Here is a 19515-nt window from a genome sequence, read left to right on the forward strand (position 1 = left end):
TGGCTTGTCAGTTGTTATGAGTGGGCTTTGAAGTTATCCACTACTGTTGTGCTGGGGCTAATCTGTGACTATTCATTTAATAGTAGTCATTTCATGAAATTGGGTGCACCTATGTTTGGGCATATACATTTAGAATTGTAATGCTCTTTTGACAGAGTGTTCCCTTATCTAGTATGAAGTAACCTTCATTTTTCCTCACTAGTTTTTTCTTGAGGCGTATTTTGTCAGCTATTAGACCAGTGATACCTGTTTATTTCCTAGGTTCACTACATGGAGTACCCTTTTTCATTCTTCCACTTTAAGGTTGTGTTCATCTTTTGTAGGAGGTACATTTCTTGGAGGCTACAAGTAGGTGGTTCCTCCCTTTAAAATTTTCTAAGTTTGTTATTTCTTCTGAGGACTTTATACATGAGTACTGTACTTACAACATTTTAGCCCCTCCCTCTACCTCCCCCATGACTTCATATGTACCCCCACTTCCTCTACTCCCTCTCAGATTTGTGATTAATTTAATTATGCACACACAGATGCTCATACACACACACATGAGCCTGCAGTGATGATCAATATTTGCACATGTACACACACACACACACACACACACACACACACACACACACACACACACACCCTGCTAAGTCTCTTTAATGTTGCTCTTATGTTTAGAGCTGACCATTTGAGAGTGGGTAACCTACCATTTACATTGTACCTGAAGTTCTTCCTTGATAAAATTATTTTTCTTAGTTTTATTTTGTTGTTATTGATTTTCCTTTCTTACAGTCCAAGCTTCTGCCCTGAATCTTGTTATCTTTTTCTTATATTCTTTTCTGTATAGCCTTTTATTTACATAATGTAGTTTAAAATAGCCTTTTTTATTTCAATAATTCCACCATTCATTTGTTTACTCAGCTTTGATTGGCTGAATAATGGCTGTACTTGGCACTGGCTTAGGTCCTAGGGGTGTAACTGCCATCTTTAACTGCCTTAGATCAGCTTACAGACCAGTAGAGAAATCAGATGTTGGACAGTGCTATGGGACATTTTGCTTAGCAGAGTGTTGAACAGTGAGATGACAGACATGCAGGAGTTTGATGGAGAAGAGAGCCTAGTAGAGCTTTTTCAGGTTTCTTACAATGGATGATATTTGACTTGTAGTGAGAGTTTGCCAGATGAACATTTAGGAGAAAAGAAAATATCTCAGGCAAAGGACTATGTGTTTAAAGGAATAGAAGGATTATTCCTTTAAGTCTAAACTGGCCATGGTAAGGACTGATTGTCTTTGTGTTTATAGTAATAGTGTCTTGTCAGAATATAGTCCTGTCAAGTCAGACTGAGATTACATTCTCACTCCTTTCCTTTCTGGCTCTGGGCTTTGGAGTGTATGGGGAAGCATTCACCTATACATGGGTGTGTTTGTTGGTGAAAACTAATGAGTTAGGGTTACCTAAGATAGTCCTTAGGAAGTAAATAATGCTTTTAAAATGTGAGTTTAATTTGTTCCTTTTATGTCTCTGTTGCCAGCCACCTAATACCTGGCATATAGTAGGCAGGGAATAAATATTTGTTGAACGATTTCAGTATTTGACAACATTAGAAAAACATCTGGTTCATTTCTTTTGATGTAACATTTTGTGACTAGAAAGAATGAGCATATGGTGAATTCACTAAATTTTGTGATCTTATGAAGCAGAAATTTGTTTTCTTAAGTACTAAGTGTCATTGATGAGGAAAACAGCAATAGTTCAGTCAGATTTTCTAGGCGTCTGCATATGGGATCTAGATATAATTTTTTCCTTTGAATATAAAATATAAATTATTCTGTTTTCTTTCTTCCTTCCCTCCTTCCTTGCCTGCCTTCCTTCCTTCCCTTCCTTCCTTCCTTCCTTCCTTCCTTCCTTTCTTCCTCCCTTCCTCAATCTTGCTGTGTAGCCAAGGATAACCTTGTCTCTGCCTGGAGTGCTGGGATTACAGGTATGTACTCTCATGCCTGATTTTAAGTAGTGCTAAGGATTTAATCCTAGGGTTTATTATAAAGTATATTGCAAAAGACACAGAAACATCCACGGAGCATAACTGAAAGTTATATCATTTGTTAGTAGTAAATGGACCCATGGGAGGCTTATTTTCTTTCTTTCTTTTTTTTAATTTTAATATTATTAATTTATTCAGATTACAACTCAATTGTTATCCTATCACTTGTATCCTCTCGCTTCTCCTTCCCTCCTGCTTTCACCCTATTCCCCTCCTCTAGGTCTAAGACCGAAGAGGACGTCCTCCCCCACTATATGGTCATAGGCTATCAAGTCTCATCTTGGTAGCCTGTTTATTCTTTCTTTGAGTGCCACCAGGCCTCCCCACCAAGGGGAGGTGGTCAAATATGGAGCACCAGAGTTCATGTCAGAGTCAGTCCCTGCTCTCCACATAACTGTGGAGAATGTCCTGTCCATTGGGTAGATCAGAGTAGGGGTTCAATGTTTACTACTTCTCCTTGGTTAATGCAATAGTTTGAGCAGAGCCCCCTGGCCGCTGATCCACCCATCATGATGTTCTTCTTGTAGGTTTCTAGGACCCTCTGGGTCCTTCTATTTCCCCATCTCCTATAATTCTCTTACCTAGAGTCCCAGTGAGATGTTCTCACATCTATCCCAGTCTCCTGGTAAGTGAAGACTTTCATGGGACATGCCTTTTGGGCTAGTGCCCAATTATAAGTGAATATATACCATGTGAGTCTTTCTGCTTCTGGGTTAACTCAGGGGGGCTTAATTTCAAAGCCTTTATCCCTCTAAGATCCGTCTTAATTTTATGTGACTCTTTTGGAGGCAATATTGAGCAAGGGCTTTTAGTCCAGTGCACACAGAAGCCTGAATATTATGTCACTGGGCTTTTGGAAAAGAAAAAAAAGTAGTTAACTGGTGGACGCTAGGAATTGTGGGCTCAGATCTGCCTTTTGCATTAGTTGATAGCAGAGGAATTTTAGAAAGGGAAAAGCAGTGTTCTTTGTTGATTTGGTGGTGAAAAGATGAAGTATTAGGGGTGTGTGTGTGTGTGTGTGTGTGTGTGTGTGTGTGTGTGTTTGTGCATGGATGTACATGTGCAAGTATTGATCATCACTGCAGGCTTTCTCACAAGTCTCCCTCCTCCTTTTGGTTGGTGGAATTATGTTTTGCTTGGGAGGTTATGAGCATATGATGTCAAAAGGCTATTGACTAGATAATCTAATCTCTGCACCAGTCTATTCTAGAAAAGTCAGTGTTTCTAGAATTTCAATTTCAAGCATCCTTGAGTGGATTATTTAATTTTTCTCTTAGCAAATAGGTTAAACACTTCATTATCTAAGAAATGTATTACGAGGTATGCACAGTCTTTAACTGATTTTAAAAGAATGAAATTGGTAAAAAGTAATTTCACTTTTTATCTTATTTTTCTTTTGTTCCTGTCCAACGTCTCACTGCTTTCCATTTGATGGGAAGAAAATTATACAAGGATGGGTTTTATAAGAGGGAGAGACTGTTATCCTCAAAGCTTTGTCAAAGGGGCACAGAGGGCTCTTACAGGGAGGCAAGGGAGGACCAGGACAGTGGACAGGAAGGTCATGTGCTGGGAAGAATCTTCTTCATGGACCTGGCTTCTTAGGCATAGGTCCAATAGTTCTTATAGAAATAGTACTTTTTGGTAAGTTAAGTCTCTTTAGCTTGGTTAGCATGGTTTGTAAAGATGGCTCAGCAATTAGAAGCCCTGGCTGTTCTTGCAGAGGTTCTGGGCTCAGTTCCCAGCATCCATATGGTGACTAATGACTGTAACTCCAGTTCTTGCGGACCTGATACCTTCTTCTGCCCTTGCTGGGCACTGCATGCATATGGCGTATAAAACAGGTGCCAAACCTTAGCAGCTTCACAGTTTGTGTTACTTGTTGCACAGGCCTTAAAGTAAGGAGCTATGTGAAAACATTCTGGCATTACCTCAGGGTTACCAGATGTTCTGGCATCTGCAAAGTGAAAGAAAGATTGTCAGCCTAGCTACCATTAACAATTTGGGTGCACCAGGCAGTGGTGGCTTAGCTGGGCTGTGGTGGCACATGCCTTTAATGCCAGCACTTGGGAGGCAAAGGCAGGTGGATCTCTGAGTTCGAGGCCAGCCTGGTGTACAGAGTGAGTCCAGGACAGCCAAGGCTACACAGAGAATCCCTGTCTCAAAAACAAAACAAAACAAAAAAACAGCCAACCAACCAGTTTGAGTTCATCTTCTCTTTAGAATTTAGAATGCTGGGCAAAGATAGGGAACACTACCTTACAGAGAATGGGTTAAATTTGAGTGGCCATTGTTACACTCTTCTTCCCTTCTGTCCAGAAGCTTATCATTGATCCCTGTTGTTGAGAATCTCTGAATAGAGAAACCATATTACTTTCTTCTCCCTTTTGCTCTTTAGGCTACCACCTTTCGATTCTCATGCTGAGATGCAAACTATGAACACGAGCCTTTATGCATGTGTAGGGAGAGTTATTTAGGATTTAGGAGGAACCCAGAGCAATTGAGTGGGGCAAAGTGCAGCAAAGAAAGCTAGTATTTTAGTGATCCTATGTCTTCACCTTGTGTATGCTTATATCAGTGTATTTACTTTGTAAGAATTCATCACACTAGGCACATGTGGCTTGTGTACTTTTCTGTATGCAAATAAAACTGAATTACACTGAGTAAAGGCATTAAAACAGGAGGAAACTTAATGGAATTCCTTTGTACTACTTTTAATTAGTACACAAATATAATTGTGTTTTTTATTATTTATTTATTTATTTATTTATTTATTTGGTTTTTCAAGACAGGGTTTCTCTGTGTAGTCCTGACTGTCCTGGACTTGCTTTGTAGACCAGGCTGGCCTCCAACTCACAGTGATCCATCTACTTCTGCCTCCTCGAATGCTTGCATTCCAGGTGTGTGCCACCATGCCTGGCCAATTTGTTTATTTTTATTTTTATATGCATTGGTGTTTTATCTGCATGTGTGCCAGAGGATGTCAAATCCCCTGGAACAGGAGTTACAGACAGTTGTGAGTTGTTATGTGGGTGCTGGGAATTGAACCTGAGTCTTCTGGAAGAACAGCCAGCACTCTTAACCACTGAGCCATCTCTCTAGGCCCTTTAGTGGCAATTATCAAGATAGGCATGGCAGATTTGGCTACAAAGTTTTGATATTCCTTTTCATTAGCAAACTCACATTTTATCTTTCTCTTTTACTAAGCTGTTACTTATATTTTATATTTCCTGGCCTTAGTGATTTCACTGTGCAATTCAGACCGTATTAAACTGGCAAATATAGAGACTTGCCTTGCTAACTTTCTTTAAGGGGGATGAATTAGGACATTAAATTAAGTGCTGAGCCACGCAGTTGGTACCCAAGTTCTTAAGGTCTTAGTTCTGTGTCTGCTTTCTTATAACATGGAATTGCTAGAGTCCAGAGGGTGAAGCGGATGCTGCTGGAGTTGTACTGTAGACTGTGGTGGAGAGTGTAGTGAGAGTAGCTAGCCCTTTCTTGTTCTGACTAGAGCTAGTGAGCTAAATTTGAAGAGTGGAAGGTAGAGAATAAAATCCACATAGCCACAATTGTCCACTTTGCCTGACTTTATGCTCTCCAGTGGGATGTCCTCTTTGTAGGTTTATTTGTCTGAGTACCTGCTTCGAGAATGTTTTCCTATGTTGCAAGTTTTTCAAGGCCTAAGTTGATGTACTCTGAGTCAGTATGAATTTATGCTATACTCCCTCAGAGTGTTGAGGCAAGAACTGGAATCTGTCTGCACACGGGCTGATGGCTTAAGTCACTGATGGCAAGCATGCTTGGGGTAAGCCCTGCACTCATCAAAATACTGACTTGGTGGTTCAGCAGAACCTTTGCAAAAATGAATGCAACTGTTAGGGCATGTGAACATATGTGATCTATAAAGTGTGTGTGTGTGTGCACACGTGTGCATGCATGTGTGTGTGTGTGTGCATATGCTACAGCCCTCATGTAGAGGTCAGCAGAATTGGTTTCTTTCTTTCCACTATGTGAGTCCCAGGTCATCAGGCTTGGTAGGACATGCATTTATCCACCAAGCCATCTTGCTGGCTGTGATAAAGGATATTTTATTTATGCCTATTTAAAAAGGCAATTGTATAACTTAATGACTTATTTTTCATTCTTGGCTCCTTGATGCTGAGTTCATAGTTTTGTATTTTTAAAAGCTAGAAATATTAAGCAGTGCTTTTATGGTAAAACATCTGTCAGTATTTCCACTATAAAGTGTAATTTTAAAGAGTTTAGAAGTCAGCTGTAAAGATTTGTTCTTGGCTGATACTTAGTATACAAAAATCTCTGCCCAGGGTAATTTCCAGAATTTTTGCAGCAGCATAAACTAAGGTTACATGGTAGAAACAGCTTACACTGAGCTCATTTTTTTGTCAGTGTAGGGAAGATGACAGTTTTAAAAAATTATTCCTATAAAACAATATGAGTTGTTTTTCTTGAATTGTGTTTCTAAAAAAATGGTGGTTTACTAGCAGGGTGTGGTGGCACACACCTGTAATCCTAGCACTCTGGGAGGCAGAGGCAGGTGGATTTCTCTTAGTTTGAGGCTACCCTGGTCTACAAAGAGAGTTCCATGACAGCCAAGGCTACACAGAGAAACCTTGTCTGGAAAAACAAAACAAAACAAAATTGTTGATTTGAAAAAATGTTGCTCCATCATCTACAAGGTAATCATTGCTTAAATATAAAAAACTGAGTCTTGGGCTGGAGAGATGGCTCAGGGGTTAAGAGCACGAACTGTTCTTCTAGAGGTCATGAGTTTAATTCCCAGCAACCACATGGTGGCTCACAGGCATCTATATTGTGAGCCTCCTCTGGCCTGCAGGTGTACATACAGCAGAGCTCTGTATACATAATAATAAATAAATGAATCTTTAAAAAAAAAACCTGAGTCTTGGTGTAGTGGCACACACTTTTAATCCCAGCACTCTGAAGGCAGAGGCAGGATCTCTGTGAATTCAAGGCCAACCTGGTCTAGAAAATAAGATCTTATTTCAAGCAACCCAACCCAATGCAAACTGTACCACTAGCCCTACCGGAAGCCACATTGCAGCTTCTTTGTAATTAGGTTCTAGCAGCTCCTCTTAAGGTCCATGTTCAGGGCTGGGCAGTGACTTTGTGGCCTCTGACTCTCTTTTTTGCTCCCTGTCCTACTTTGTTGAAAAGTAGCTGTTTGGAAAAACATGGTGTGGCTGTTTGCAAAGGAAGTTAGAAAATACTGAAAAAAAAAAAAAGGGATGGTGGTGGTGGTGGATTTTCTGCATGGCTGGAGGCTTAGCCAGTGCGGCTGCAGAGCTTCTAATTAATGCACTTCTCTTGCTAACCCCTGGACAGGTCTCAGCTTGAAGCCATCATACACAGTGCAGAGGAGCTTTTTGCGTTGATGTTGCTAAAGCACACATGTACATGAACTTCTGATGCATTTTACAGCTCTGTTCTTTTCTAGAGTTTTTTTCACAGTTAAGTCCCAGAAGTAGATACCCTCCAGAGTAATTTCATATGAGGAAGCTAGACTAGCCTTCTAGTTGGCAGTAGCTGCCTCTTATGTTTCTGAATCATGGAAGTACATGTGTGCAAAGCATTTAGGGAACATTTGAAATCTTGTTAGTTTAAAATGCAACATAACTTTATATGAAATATGAATTGGAAATAATACTGGGTTTATCATAGTATCCATTGTGGAAAAGAAGATACTTTATTAAGGACATGCTTTCTCACTCCATAGCTATCCTGTTTTAAAGCATCCCTCACACTACAAAGTAATGATGCTATGCTATTCCTAGGGCCAAAGGAAGTAAAAACAACAACAAAACCTTCCTCCATAAACCCAAGCACCATCAAACAAATGTATTTTGAGAATCAGGTCAGAGTTCTTAGGAACTTGCTTTAGATTCTTAGAGTCACCTTGAGCAATGGCTGGTACACCATGGTTTAGTGGACAAATGCCCCTTCTGGCCTCAGAGCCTGTTATGTGTTGTTCTCTCTGTAATCATCTTTGCTGAGATGCTGCCGCTTTTGTCAGGCTTGTTTGGGGTGGTTTATTCCAAGGGAGATTGCTGCTCATGTTGTCATGACTCGTGAGCCACTAAGGACTTAATCCTAAGTGTGGAAGTGATAGTGGGCATTAAGCAAGTGCTTGATTAGCAGCTCCTGAGAAGCACAGGAGACTGCAGAGATGCTCTTTGGTTAAAGTAGATCATTGTAGTTCTCAGAGGCGTTATTGGTTATTCTCAGTACTTGCTGAGGAGTACTTTATTCACATTATTTATTTTGTGTAAATTGCAGTAGATATGTAGTGCTTTCACTGAAATTACTCATTTTTTTTAAAGATGCCCTGTTTCCTTTTAGCGAAGAAATGCTGGTTCTATGAAACCCTCTTAGTGAACAGAACCAGTAAACACACACACACACACACACACACACACACACACACACCATACAAATACACACATAAACAGTACCACACACACATACACACATGCACCAATGACACCACACATATACACACCCCCCACACAAACATATGCACAAATACCACACACAGACACACACAAACACCATATACACACCCCACCCCCACACAAAAACAAACACACACACACCACACACACAGACACACACAAACCACACACACAGACACACACACACCACACACCTACACACAAGCAATACCATATATATACATACACACCACAAAAATACATAAACAACACCACATGTATACACACACCACACACACAAACACCACACAAATATACACACACACCACACGAACATATGCACAAACACCCCTCCACACCACACAAACACTACACATAAACAACAACAACAACAACAACAACAACAACAGCAACATACATACACACACACTCCTCCACCCATGTATTAAAATTTGTGTTCATGCAGACATCTCCAGTTCCAGTGTTAACACCACAGAGTTTTTTCTAGTTTCCCTTGCTCCACATTTACATTTTCTTTCTCTGACACAGGAAATTTGGCTTTTATTATATAATATATATTTCTGTGAAGAATGGCATGGAGGTTTTGATTAGACTGCATTGACTTTGTATATGTTTTTGGTAAGATAGCTTTTTATAGTATTGAATCTACCAATCCATGAGCATGGGAGGTCTTTGTATTTTAAGTTGCCTACTTCAATTTCTTTAGAGTTTTCAAGTTTTCATTGTAGAATTCTTTGTTTCCTTGGTTAGCTTACTCCAAGTGTTTTTTTGTTTTGTTTTGTTTTGTTTTTAATGCTGCTGTAAATGGGCTTGTTTGCCTGGTAGAGAAGTTCCTTTTTTCCCCCTGCAACCTTGTCAGAATGTATTATTACTTAAAAAGAGAATAGTCATTTATGACTAGGGTGAGGTGGAATCTCAGTGTAGTTAGTTTTGATTTGCAGCTCCTTGATGGCTAAAAATATTGAGCACTTAAATATCTATATTTTACTGGGTGTTTTACCTTTTCCTTTCAGAAGTATTAGTTCAGATCATTTATCCACTTACTGTTTATATTACTAGTTCTTTTCTTATTAACCTTTTTGAACCTTCCATGTGTGCATATGTGCATGTGTATGGGGGGGGGAGGTGTATTCTAGGTGGTTATGGTGGCCACATGCATTGTTCAGGTATTGTTCCCTGCTGGGTTTTGTGAGTAATTTTATTACTTATTTGTGATAATACATGTGATTGAGGATTTTTAATGCTTGTCCTGCTTGTCCTTAGTTTTGCTCTATGTTGTGGGAAACCTTCATATTAGGCTCTTCTATATGACAGCTTACTCAGGCACTGCCTCTTTTTTTTTTTTTTTTTTTTTTTTTTTTTTTAGTAATAGATAAATGCAGGTTTATTAGAAGCAGCAGGGGAAGGGGAAGGAGGGGAGAGCACGGAGAGCACATCCTGGGGTGGGGGAAGGGAAGAAGAGAGGGTAGGGAGGTGGAGAAAAATAGGGGGACCCTGAAACCAAAATATCTGGCTTATATAGTGAATCTCTGAGAGAGCAGAAGCCCCGTCCCTAGGTATGGAGAGGGTAGGCCGTGCTAGCCACGCCCTGCAGCAGGACCTAACATCCCAGCCTTTTGTTGATAATAAATGGATAAGGGGCACAGAAATCTGGTCTTTTGACTGCTTCAGGCTGAAGTAGGACAGCAACAGGGGGTCAAGTCCAGGAAGAGCAGGCTGTTGTATTTGCTGTTCAGGATCTGTGAGACCATCTGTGGCTAGGAAACTGAGCTCTCCCTGATGCAGTCTGTGAGGTTTAGGCTGGAACACCTGCGTTCTGGATGCAGCACCTGGCAGGATGCTGGAGAGTGTATATGTCAAGAATAGAAGATAAAGTTAAGGAGTTTACATTTGAAACTTTTAGGTCCATGGTCTTGGTGGTTGGGGGAGGGGAGTCCCAAACCTAGTGAATGGGGATGAATCCCACCCTCTGAAATGGGAAATTCGTATCTGGAGTGTGACCTGTAGATTCCAGTGGATCTCCTGAAGCTTACAAGAATCTTTTTAAGTTAGGCAATTTAAAATCTCTGAACAGTCTAAATACGACAGTAGCACAGTAGGGGAAGAATTCTTATATCCCTTTATCAACCTTCAAACACCTTTGCACCCTCAAATACTTCTTAGAGCCTCAGACCTTACATTAATTTTACACTTTTCTGAGAAGGCAGCTGAAGCCTTGGTTTTTGTTGTTAAACTGATCATTTTATAATATATATTACTGAGAAGTAGTGTTCTCAGTATTAATAATCAAAACATTGATCAACTGTGAAAATGTTCAACATTTCTATATGTATTTTATTAGTATGTTCTGTAGTATCAAATATTCAGCCAAGACGTAATTATTTCTATAAAGTAAATATACCCATAGCAAAGCTCCAGTAAATGATAAAATTATATGAATACCTCAGAATTATTTTAAACTAAATTTCATGCTAGCTGTAATCCTAGCACCCTGGAGACTCCAGCAGATTGATTATTGCAAATTTGAGGGCAGTCTGACTGCATAGAGAGTTTCAGCCTGGGCTGTAGACTGAGATCCTGTCTCAAAACAAAAACAAAAACAAAAACAAAAACAAAACAAAAACCAAAAAACAAACAAACAAACAAAAAACTCAGAAAAATAAAAGTGCTTTATGACATTTTGTTAGTAATTGTTTAATTTGTAAACCTCATTTTAGTGTCATACAAACATGCCTTAAGTGAAATAAGAGGAGAAAGTTTAAGAAACACTGACCTGGTCTAGTTTAATTCTCTGCTGTGGTGATTGGTGCAAGAATGAGCATATGGCCCAGAGAGCCTGGCCTTGGGGCTCTTGCATAATATATTAGTGAGAGATTTTTTTCTTCTGCTGGGTTAGTTAAGAAGATGAGATGTAATATGCAACTGCTTGTATCTGTGTTCTTCATCCTTCTCTATGAAGACAGGGGCTGCTATGGCAACGGGGAGCTAATGTTGAGGAAAAATGAGTGGGTCTGACACATTCTCTCTCTCCCCCCCTCCTCTCTCTCTCTCTCTCTCTCTCTCTCTCTCTCTCTCTCTCTCTCACACACACACACACACACACACACACACACACACACACACACCTGACAGAAAACGAATGCTATAAATATCAGCTGAGAGACCCCTAATCTGATGGGAGTGACTTATTTACACATATGCCAGTAAGTTGCTTTAAGAAGACAAGGGTTTTCTAGGTCATGGTGGTACATCAGAAGCTTTCTGTTTCACACCATGATGAGAAGACTCGATAAGAAAGGACAGACTATATTCCGAAGTTAGAAAAAGCACTGGGAATTACAAAGAGATGATAGGACATTTAGAAAACACAGAAAGTAGAAAGAGTATGCAGAAAAGGAAACCTTTCCAACCCAGAAAGACCTGAAGCTACAATTACAAGGGGAGGTGTGCAGCACTGGTGACAACCCACTGGCATCCTTAACTTCTGCAGAAGGCCTGCTGCTCTTGAAAGCCTTATATGCAGTTGGGGATTTGGTGTGACGGTGACTCCCTGCATAGCAATTTGGCATTAGAGAGGAAACTCGTATTGTTGATTCTTATATCTGAGAATTCAGTGTTTAGGCCTCATCTTAGGAAGGAATCTGTTGAGAGCCGAGTAGATGATTCAGTGGGTAAAGATACCACTAAGCCTGAGGATCTGAGTTCAGTCTCTGGAACCTGCTTGTGGGAAGGAGAAAACTAGCTCTTCACGTGGTCTTCTGACCTTCACATGTATGCTGTGGCATGTCTCTCTCTCTCCCCCTCTCTCTCTCTCACATACACACACACACACACACACACACACACGAGAGAGAGAGAGAGAGAGAGAGAGAGAGAGAGAGAGAGAGAGAGAGAGAGAGAGAGACAGACAGACAGACAGACAGACAGACAGACAGACAGGACAGACAGACAGACAGACACTAAATAAATAAGACATAAACAAGTAAGCCAATGTAAATTCTTGAACAAGAGAGCTTCTGTTGAGAGTCAGCTTCTTGGGATCTTGAAAGCAAGGATTATTAAAGCTCTGAGCTTGGGTCTACTCTGCTATAGTGTCTCAGTAGGAGACAGTTGGGAAGAGCAAACTGAGCATGACCTGGCTGAAAAATGTAGTCAGCAGAGGGTTCACTAAAGGACTCCATGATCAGTATCGCCAACCCTGTGGCTAGGAATTCTAAGCTTGGATTCCAGAGCTGCTTCCTTTCTGCTATGGTTCCCTGCAGGGTAGGGCCAAGAGCTGTGTGCTCTGGTCCAGCAAATTTCCCATGCCTATCCCTCCATGTCCCATGTCTATCCCTCCATGTCCCATGTCTATCCCTCCATGTCCCATTTCTATCCCTCCATGTCCCATGTCTATCCCTCCATGTCCCATTTCTATCCCTCCATGTCCCATTTCTATCCCTCCATGTCCCATTTCTATCCCTCCATGTCCCATGTCTATCCCTCCATGTCCCATGTCTATCCCTCCATGTCCCATTTCTACCCCTCCATGTCCCATGTCTATCCCTCCATGTCCCATGTCTATCCCTCCATGTCCCATGTCTATCCCTCCATGTCCCATTTCTATCCCTCCATGTCCCATTTCTATCCCTCCATGTCCCATTTCTATCCCTCCATGTCCCATGTCTATCCCTCCATGTCCCATGTCTATCCCTCCATGTCCCATTTCTACCCCTCCATGTCCCATGTCTACCCCTCCATGTCCCATGCCTATCCCTCCATGTCCCATGCCTATCCCTCCATGTCCCATGTCTATCCCTCCATGTCCCATGTCTATCCCTCCATGTCCCATGCCTATCCCTCCATGTCCCATGTCTATCCCTCCATGTCCCATGTCTATCCCTCCATGTCCCATGTCTATCCCTCCATGTCCCATTTCTATCCCTCCATGTCCCATGTCTATCCCTCCATGTCCCATTTCTACCCCTCCATGTCCCATGTCTATCCCTCCATGTCCCATGTCTATCCCTCCATGTCCCATGTCTATCCCTCCATGTCCCATGTCTATCCCTCCATGTCCCATTTCTATCCCTCCATGTCCCATGTCTATCCCTCCATGTCTCATTTCTATCCCTCCCTGTCCCATGTCTATCCCTCCATGTCCCATTTCTATCCCTCCATGTCCCATGTCTATCCCTCCATGTCCCATTTCTACCCCTCCATGTCCCATGTCTATCCCTCCATGTCCCATGTCTATCCCTCCATGTCCCATGTCTATCCCTCCATGTCCCATTTCTATCCCTCCATGTCCCATGTCTATCCCTCCATGTCCCATGTCTATCCCTCCATGTCCCATTTCTATCCCTCCATGTCCCATGTCTATCCCTCCATGTCCCATTTCTACCCCTCCATGTCCCATGTCTATCCCTCCATGTCCCATGTCTATCCCTCCATGTCCCATGTCTATCCCTCCATGTCCCATTTCTATCCCTCCATGTCCCATGTCTATCCCTCCATGTCCCATGTCTATCCCTCCATGTCTCATTTCTATCCCTCCATGTCCCATGTCTATCCCTCCATGTCCCATGTCTATCCCTCCATGTCCCATTTCTATCCCTCCATGTCCCATGTCTATCCCTCCATGTCCCATGTCTATCCCTCCATGTCCCATTTCTATCCCTCCATGTCCCATGTCTATCCCTCCATGTCCCATTTCTACCCCTCCATGTCCCATGTCTATCCCTCCATGTCCCATGTCTATCCCTCCATGTCCCATGTCTATCCCTCCATGTCCCATTTCTATCCCTCCATGTCCCATGTCTATCCCTCCATGTCTCATTTCTATCCCTCCATGTCCCATGTCTATCCCTCCATGTCCCATTTCTATCCCTCCATGTCCCATGTCTATCCCTCCATGTCTCATTTCTATCCCTCCATGTCCCATGTCTATCCCTCCATGTCCCATTTCTATCCCTCCATGTCCCATGTCTATCCCTCCATGTCCCATTTCTACCCCTCCATGTCCCATGTCTATCCCTCCATGTCCCATGTCTATCCCTCCATGTCCCATGTCTATCCCTCCATGTCCCATTTCTATCCCTCCATGTCCCATGTCTATCCCTCCATGTCCCATTTCTATCCCTCCATGTCCCATGTCTATCCCTCCATGTCTCATTTCTATCCCTCCATGTCCCATGTCTATCCCTCCATGTCCCATTTCTATCCCTCCATGTCCCATGTCTATCCCTCCATGTCTCATTTCTATCCCTCCATGTCCCATGTCTATCCCTCCATGTCCCATTTCTATCCCTCCATGTCCCATGTCTATCCCTCCATGTCCCATTTCTACCCCTCCATGTCCCATGTCTATCCCTCCATGTCCCATGTCTATCCCTCCATGTCCCATGTCTATCCCTCCATGTCCCATTTCTATCCCTCCATGTCCCATGTCTATCCCTCCATGTCCCATGTCTATCCCTCCATGTCCCATGTCTATCCCTCCATGTCCCATTTCTACCCCTCCATGTCCCATGTCTATCCCTCCATGTCCCATGTCTATCCCTCCATGTCCCATGTCTATCCCTCCATGTCCCATGTCTATCCCTCCATGTCCCATTTCTATCCCTCCATGTCCCATGTCTATCCCTCCATGTCCCATGTCTATCCCTCCATGTCCCATTTCTATCCCTCCATGTCCCATGTCTATCCCTCCATGTCCCATGTCTATCCCTCCATGTCCCATTTCTATCCCTCCCTGTCCCATGTCTATCCCTCCATGTCCCATGTCTATCCCTCCATGTCCCATGTCTATCCCTCCATGTCCCATTTCTATCCCTCCATGTCCCATGTCTATCCCTCCATGTCCCATGTCTATCCCTCCATGTCCCATGTCTATCCCTCCATGTCCCATGTCTATCCCTCCATGTCCCATGTCTATCCCTCCATGTCCCATTTCTATCCCTCCATGTCCCATGTCTATCCCTCCATGTCCCATGTCTATCCCTCCATGTCCCATGTCTATCCCTCCATGTCCCATTTCTATCCCTCCATGTCCCATGTCTATCCCTCCATGTCCCATGTCTATCCCTCCATGTCCCATTTCTATCCCTCCATGTCCCATGTCTATCCCTCCATGTCCCATGTCTATCCCTCCATGTCCCATTTCTATCCCTCCATGTCCCATGTCTATCCCTCCATGTCTCATTTCTATCCCTCCCTGTCCCATGTCTATCCCTCCATGTCCCATGCCTACCCCTCCATGTCCCATTTCTATCCCTCCATGTCCCATTTCTACCCCTCCATGTCCCATGTCTATCCCTCCCTGTCCCATGCCTATCCCTCCATGTCCCATGCCTATCCCTCCTGCATGGGATCTGAACAAACTGAAACTCTTAGGCAGAGTGCTAGACTCCCCACTTTTCCCTTTTCCTTGCAGAACCCAATGTTCTGTTCACTTCCTTCATAATTTAGTGTCCTTGGAAGACTTTTTAAAAATATTTATTTATTGTATATGAGTGCTTTATCTGCAGAAGAGGGCATCAGATCACATTATAGATGGTGTTGAGCCACTATATAGTTGCTGGGAATTGAACTCAGGACCTCTGGAAGAGCAGGCGGTGCTCTTAACCACTGAGCCATCTCTCCAGCCCCCCTTGGAAGACTCTTATCGTGGGTACCTGTTGCCCTTGTTGCACATACTGGGGGACTGGAGAGATGGCTCTGGATCTAGTGGGATCCTGTGTGGCCTTGATCCTACAGGGGTCAGCAGTGGCTCCCTGTATGCAAAGGAGAGCTTCTACCATGAATGTAGCCTTAAAGCTGACAACTGGCCCTTGACTGGCCTGATCCTTAGCCCCCATTCAGCACTAGCTTGAATATTAGGAGCTACATGAGTCTTGAACACCATTTCACTATCTGCCCCTCATCCAGCAGATTGTATGTAGCATTAGAGGAGCCAGAAATAACCTCCTCTGATTCTCTGTCATTTAAAGTATTTTTCCTTTTTAGTGTATTCTTCCTTTTTTTACTTTTAAAAATCTCTTGGTTTTACTTTTATTATTTTTACCGTATCTAATTTTATTTCCGTGTTTATTTTCTAATGGAATTTTTATCTCTTCCCTTTTCATATTCTTTGTTTTCTTACTTTTAGGGATCCCTATCTCTTTGTTCTGTTTTGCCTCTTTTATTTCATTTATTTATCATTACTATGTTTACTTCAGGCATTTTTACCTTAGTACTTTATTCTATGTTATTTTTTCTATTTTCATGTTTTGTAGTTACTAGTGATGTAGACATTGGTCTTAATGCGATTTGTTTTGGTGGTATTGCTGAAGTAGCAGTTGTCTTTCTCTTCATTGCAGTATGGTATTGAGGATGATCTTTCAACAGAAAGCTGTTCACTGGGAACACCCCAAATAAAACTAGAGGGAGATATCTCTTCCAACAGATGTACAAATTACAACCTAGACACACAAAAAATATGAAAAGCAATATGATTCTCCATAAGTTCACAGCTCTTCAGTAGCTGAATCCAAAAGTACAGAAATGGTTAAAATGACAAAAAAATCATGAGTATTGTTTAGAAATTATCAGTGCGGTTGGAGAGAGATGGCTCAGCTGTTAAAAACACTAGTTGCTCTTGCAGAAGGCATGGGTTCAATTCCCAGCATACACATGGCAGCTTAGGATTGTAACTTCAGTTCCAACCAGTCCTATGTCCTCTTCTGGCCTCTACTAGAACAGGGCATGCATATGGTGCACAGACACACATGTGGGTAAAAGACTCATAAAAATAAAATAAAATAATTTTTTTAATACATTTTTATTAATTTATACATATTACATCTCAGTTGTTAGCCCATCCCATGTATCCTCCCATCCCTCCCTTCCTCCCACTTCCCCCCCCTAATAGGAAGAAATCATCAGTGACTTTAGAGAAGATTCAAATAAATAATGGTATAAATGAGTAAATTTAAGACCTTGACAAGAAATTCAACAACTTGGATGAAAAGTCAACAAAAAAAGATAGACATCTTGGGGAAAAAATAACCCCATAATCTTAGAGAGTTCAATAAATCAAACTTTAAAACTCAGTGGAAAGCATTCAATAGAATAGTCTAGGTACAAGAAAGATTGCTATGAGTTCAAGGCCAGCCTGGTCTACAAAGAGTCTAGGACAGCCAATGCTACACAGAGAAACCCTGCCTTTAAAAACAAACAAACAAACAAACAAACAAGCAAACAAAAAAGATGGCAGCAGACTTATCAACAGGCATACTTAAGACTTGAGGTGCAGAGTTATTATTTCAAGCCCTGAAGCAAAGTAACTGCCAATCAAGACTACTATACCCAGCAGTTATCCTTTAAAATCAAAGAGTCAATGAAGGCCTCCTATGATATGCATAAACTAAAACAATTCATGACCACTAAGCCTGCATGTCTGAAAGTATTTAAAGGAGTATCATATGGAGGAGAAAGAAAAACTGCACAAAAGTACATTTACTAGGAGAATAAACAATGGGAAGAAGAAAAGAACAAACTCATAAAACCAATAAACCTCTAAGACAAAAAGGAACAAGTTGGTACATACTTAATAATAAACATAAAAAAAATCAAAACCTAAGTATAAATGGTCTTAACTCTTCAACTAAGTGATCCAGACTGGATGATTTAAAACCAAACAGAATCCAGGCATTTGTTGTCTAAAAGAAATTCACCCCAGTATCAAAAACTCACAGAGATCAAAGTACAAAAGTCTGTACCACTATGCTTTGTTTCATTGCACAATTTTAAAGGAAACAATCCATTAAGAAGATGTAAAAAGGTGGGCTCAGTGGCACATGCTTGTAATCCCAGCACTTGGGGAGGCAGAAGCAGGCCAGCCTGGTCTACAAAGCAAGTCTAGGACAGCCAGGGCTACACAGAGAAACCCTGTCTCGAAAAATAAGAAGGAAGAGGAGGAAGAGGAGGAGGAGGAGGAGGAGGAGGAAGAGGAGAAGCAGGAGCAGCAATAATTGAAAAAATATGTACTCTGAATGTTGGTGTATCCAGTTTCATAAAACAAACAGTATGGGACTTAAATCAACAAATAACAGTAATGGCTTCAGTACTCTACATCCATTAATGTATTGATTATTCAGAGAGAAAAAATTTATAGTTAAACTGCACCATAAGTCAAATGGACTTATGAGAAATCTCATTTTATGCAATAACTGTGGAATATATATTATTCTCACCAGTCCATAATATTTTGTCCAAAATAGACCATCTTTTAAGGCCTTAAAGTAGGTCTTAACAAAGAAAAAGACAACAAAATAACTGATTTTATCATGTTATATGGAATAAACTAGAAGTCAATAGCAAGAGAAACCACAGAGACTACAAATACATGGAGATTGAACAGTATACTTGTAAGCGATCAGTGAGTCACTTAAGAAATCAAGGAGGAAATTTGAAAATTCCTAGAATCAAATGAAAATGAAAACACAAATTGTTAGAACCTTTGGGATACAGCCAAGGCATTTCTAAGAGGGAAGTTTATAGCTATCTGTGTTTACATTAAATATCAGAGAAAACTCAAGTAAATTACTTAATGATAAACCTTAGGGTCTTAGAAAAATAAGTACAAGCCAAGCCCCAAATTAGGATATGGAAAGAAGTAAGGATCAGAGCTGAAATTAATGAAATGGAGAGTAAAAGAAAATACAATAGATCAGTAGAACAAAGAGGTGGTTCTTTGAAGAGAGAAACTGGGTTGACAGACCATTAGCCAAAGTAACCAAAAGAAAGAGAAGGCCCAAATTAATGAAATTAGAGCTGAAAGGGGGCACATTAAAGTAGTATCACGGAAATTTAGAATATTATTAGATAATATTTTGGAAACCTAGCAGTCCAATAAACTGGAAAATGTAGAAGGAATGGGCAAATTCTTAGACACATGACCTACCAAAATTGTATCTAGAGGACATAGTGGTATAAACGCAAGTACAGTGAGCACTGGACTGAGCAGTCATGAGTC

The 19515-nt window shown here is 41.4% G+C and overlaps 1 protein-coding gene across 4 annotated transcripts in view; it reads left to right on the top strand.

Moving 5' to 3' along the window:
• DIS3L2 (DIS3 like 3'-5' exoribonuclease 2) overlaps positions 1-19515 on the top strand; it is a 317418-nt gene that overhangs the window by 72896 nt on the left and 225007 nt on the right. For 3 of the 4 annotated variants that reach the window (XM_084779161.1, XM_084779163.1, XM_084779162.1), the window contains exon 6: positions 1930-1971. The exons of the other annotated variant lie outside the window; for it this stretch is intronic. In XM_084779161.1, the coding sequence (XP_084635287.1) occupies positions 1930-1971 (42 nt within the window). The remainder of the gene's footprint in view (positions 1-1929; positions 1972-19515) is intronic. 4 annotated transcript variants of the gene reach the window in all.

Source organism: Acomys minous (assembly GCF_964271855.1).
Source record: "Acomys minous genome assembly, chromosome: 4".
Classification (NCBI taxonomy): Eukaryota; Metazoa; Chordata; class Mammalia; order Rodentia; family Muridae; genus Acomys; species Acomys minous.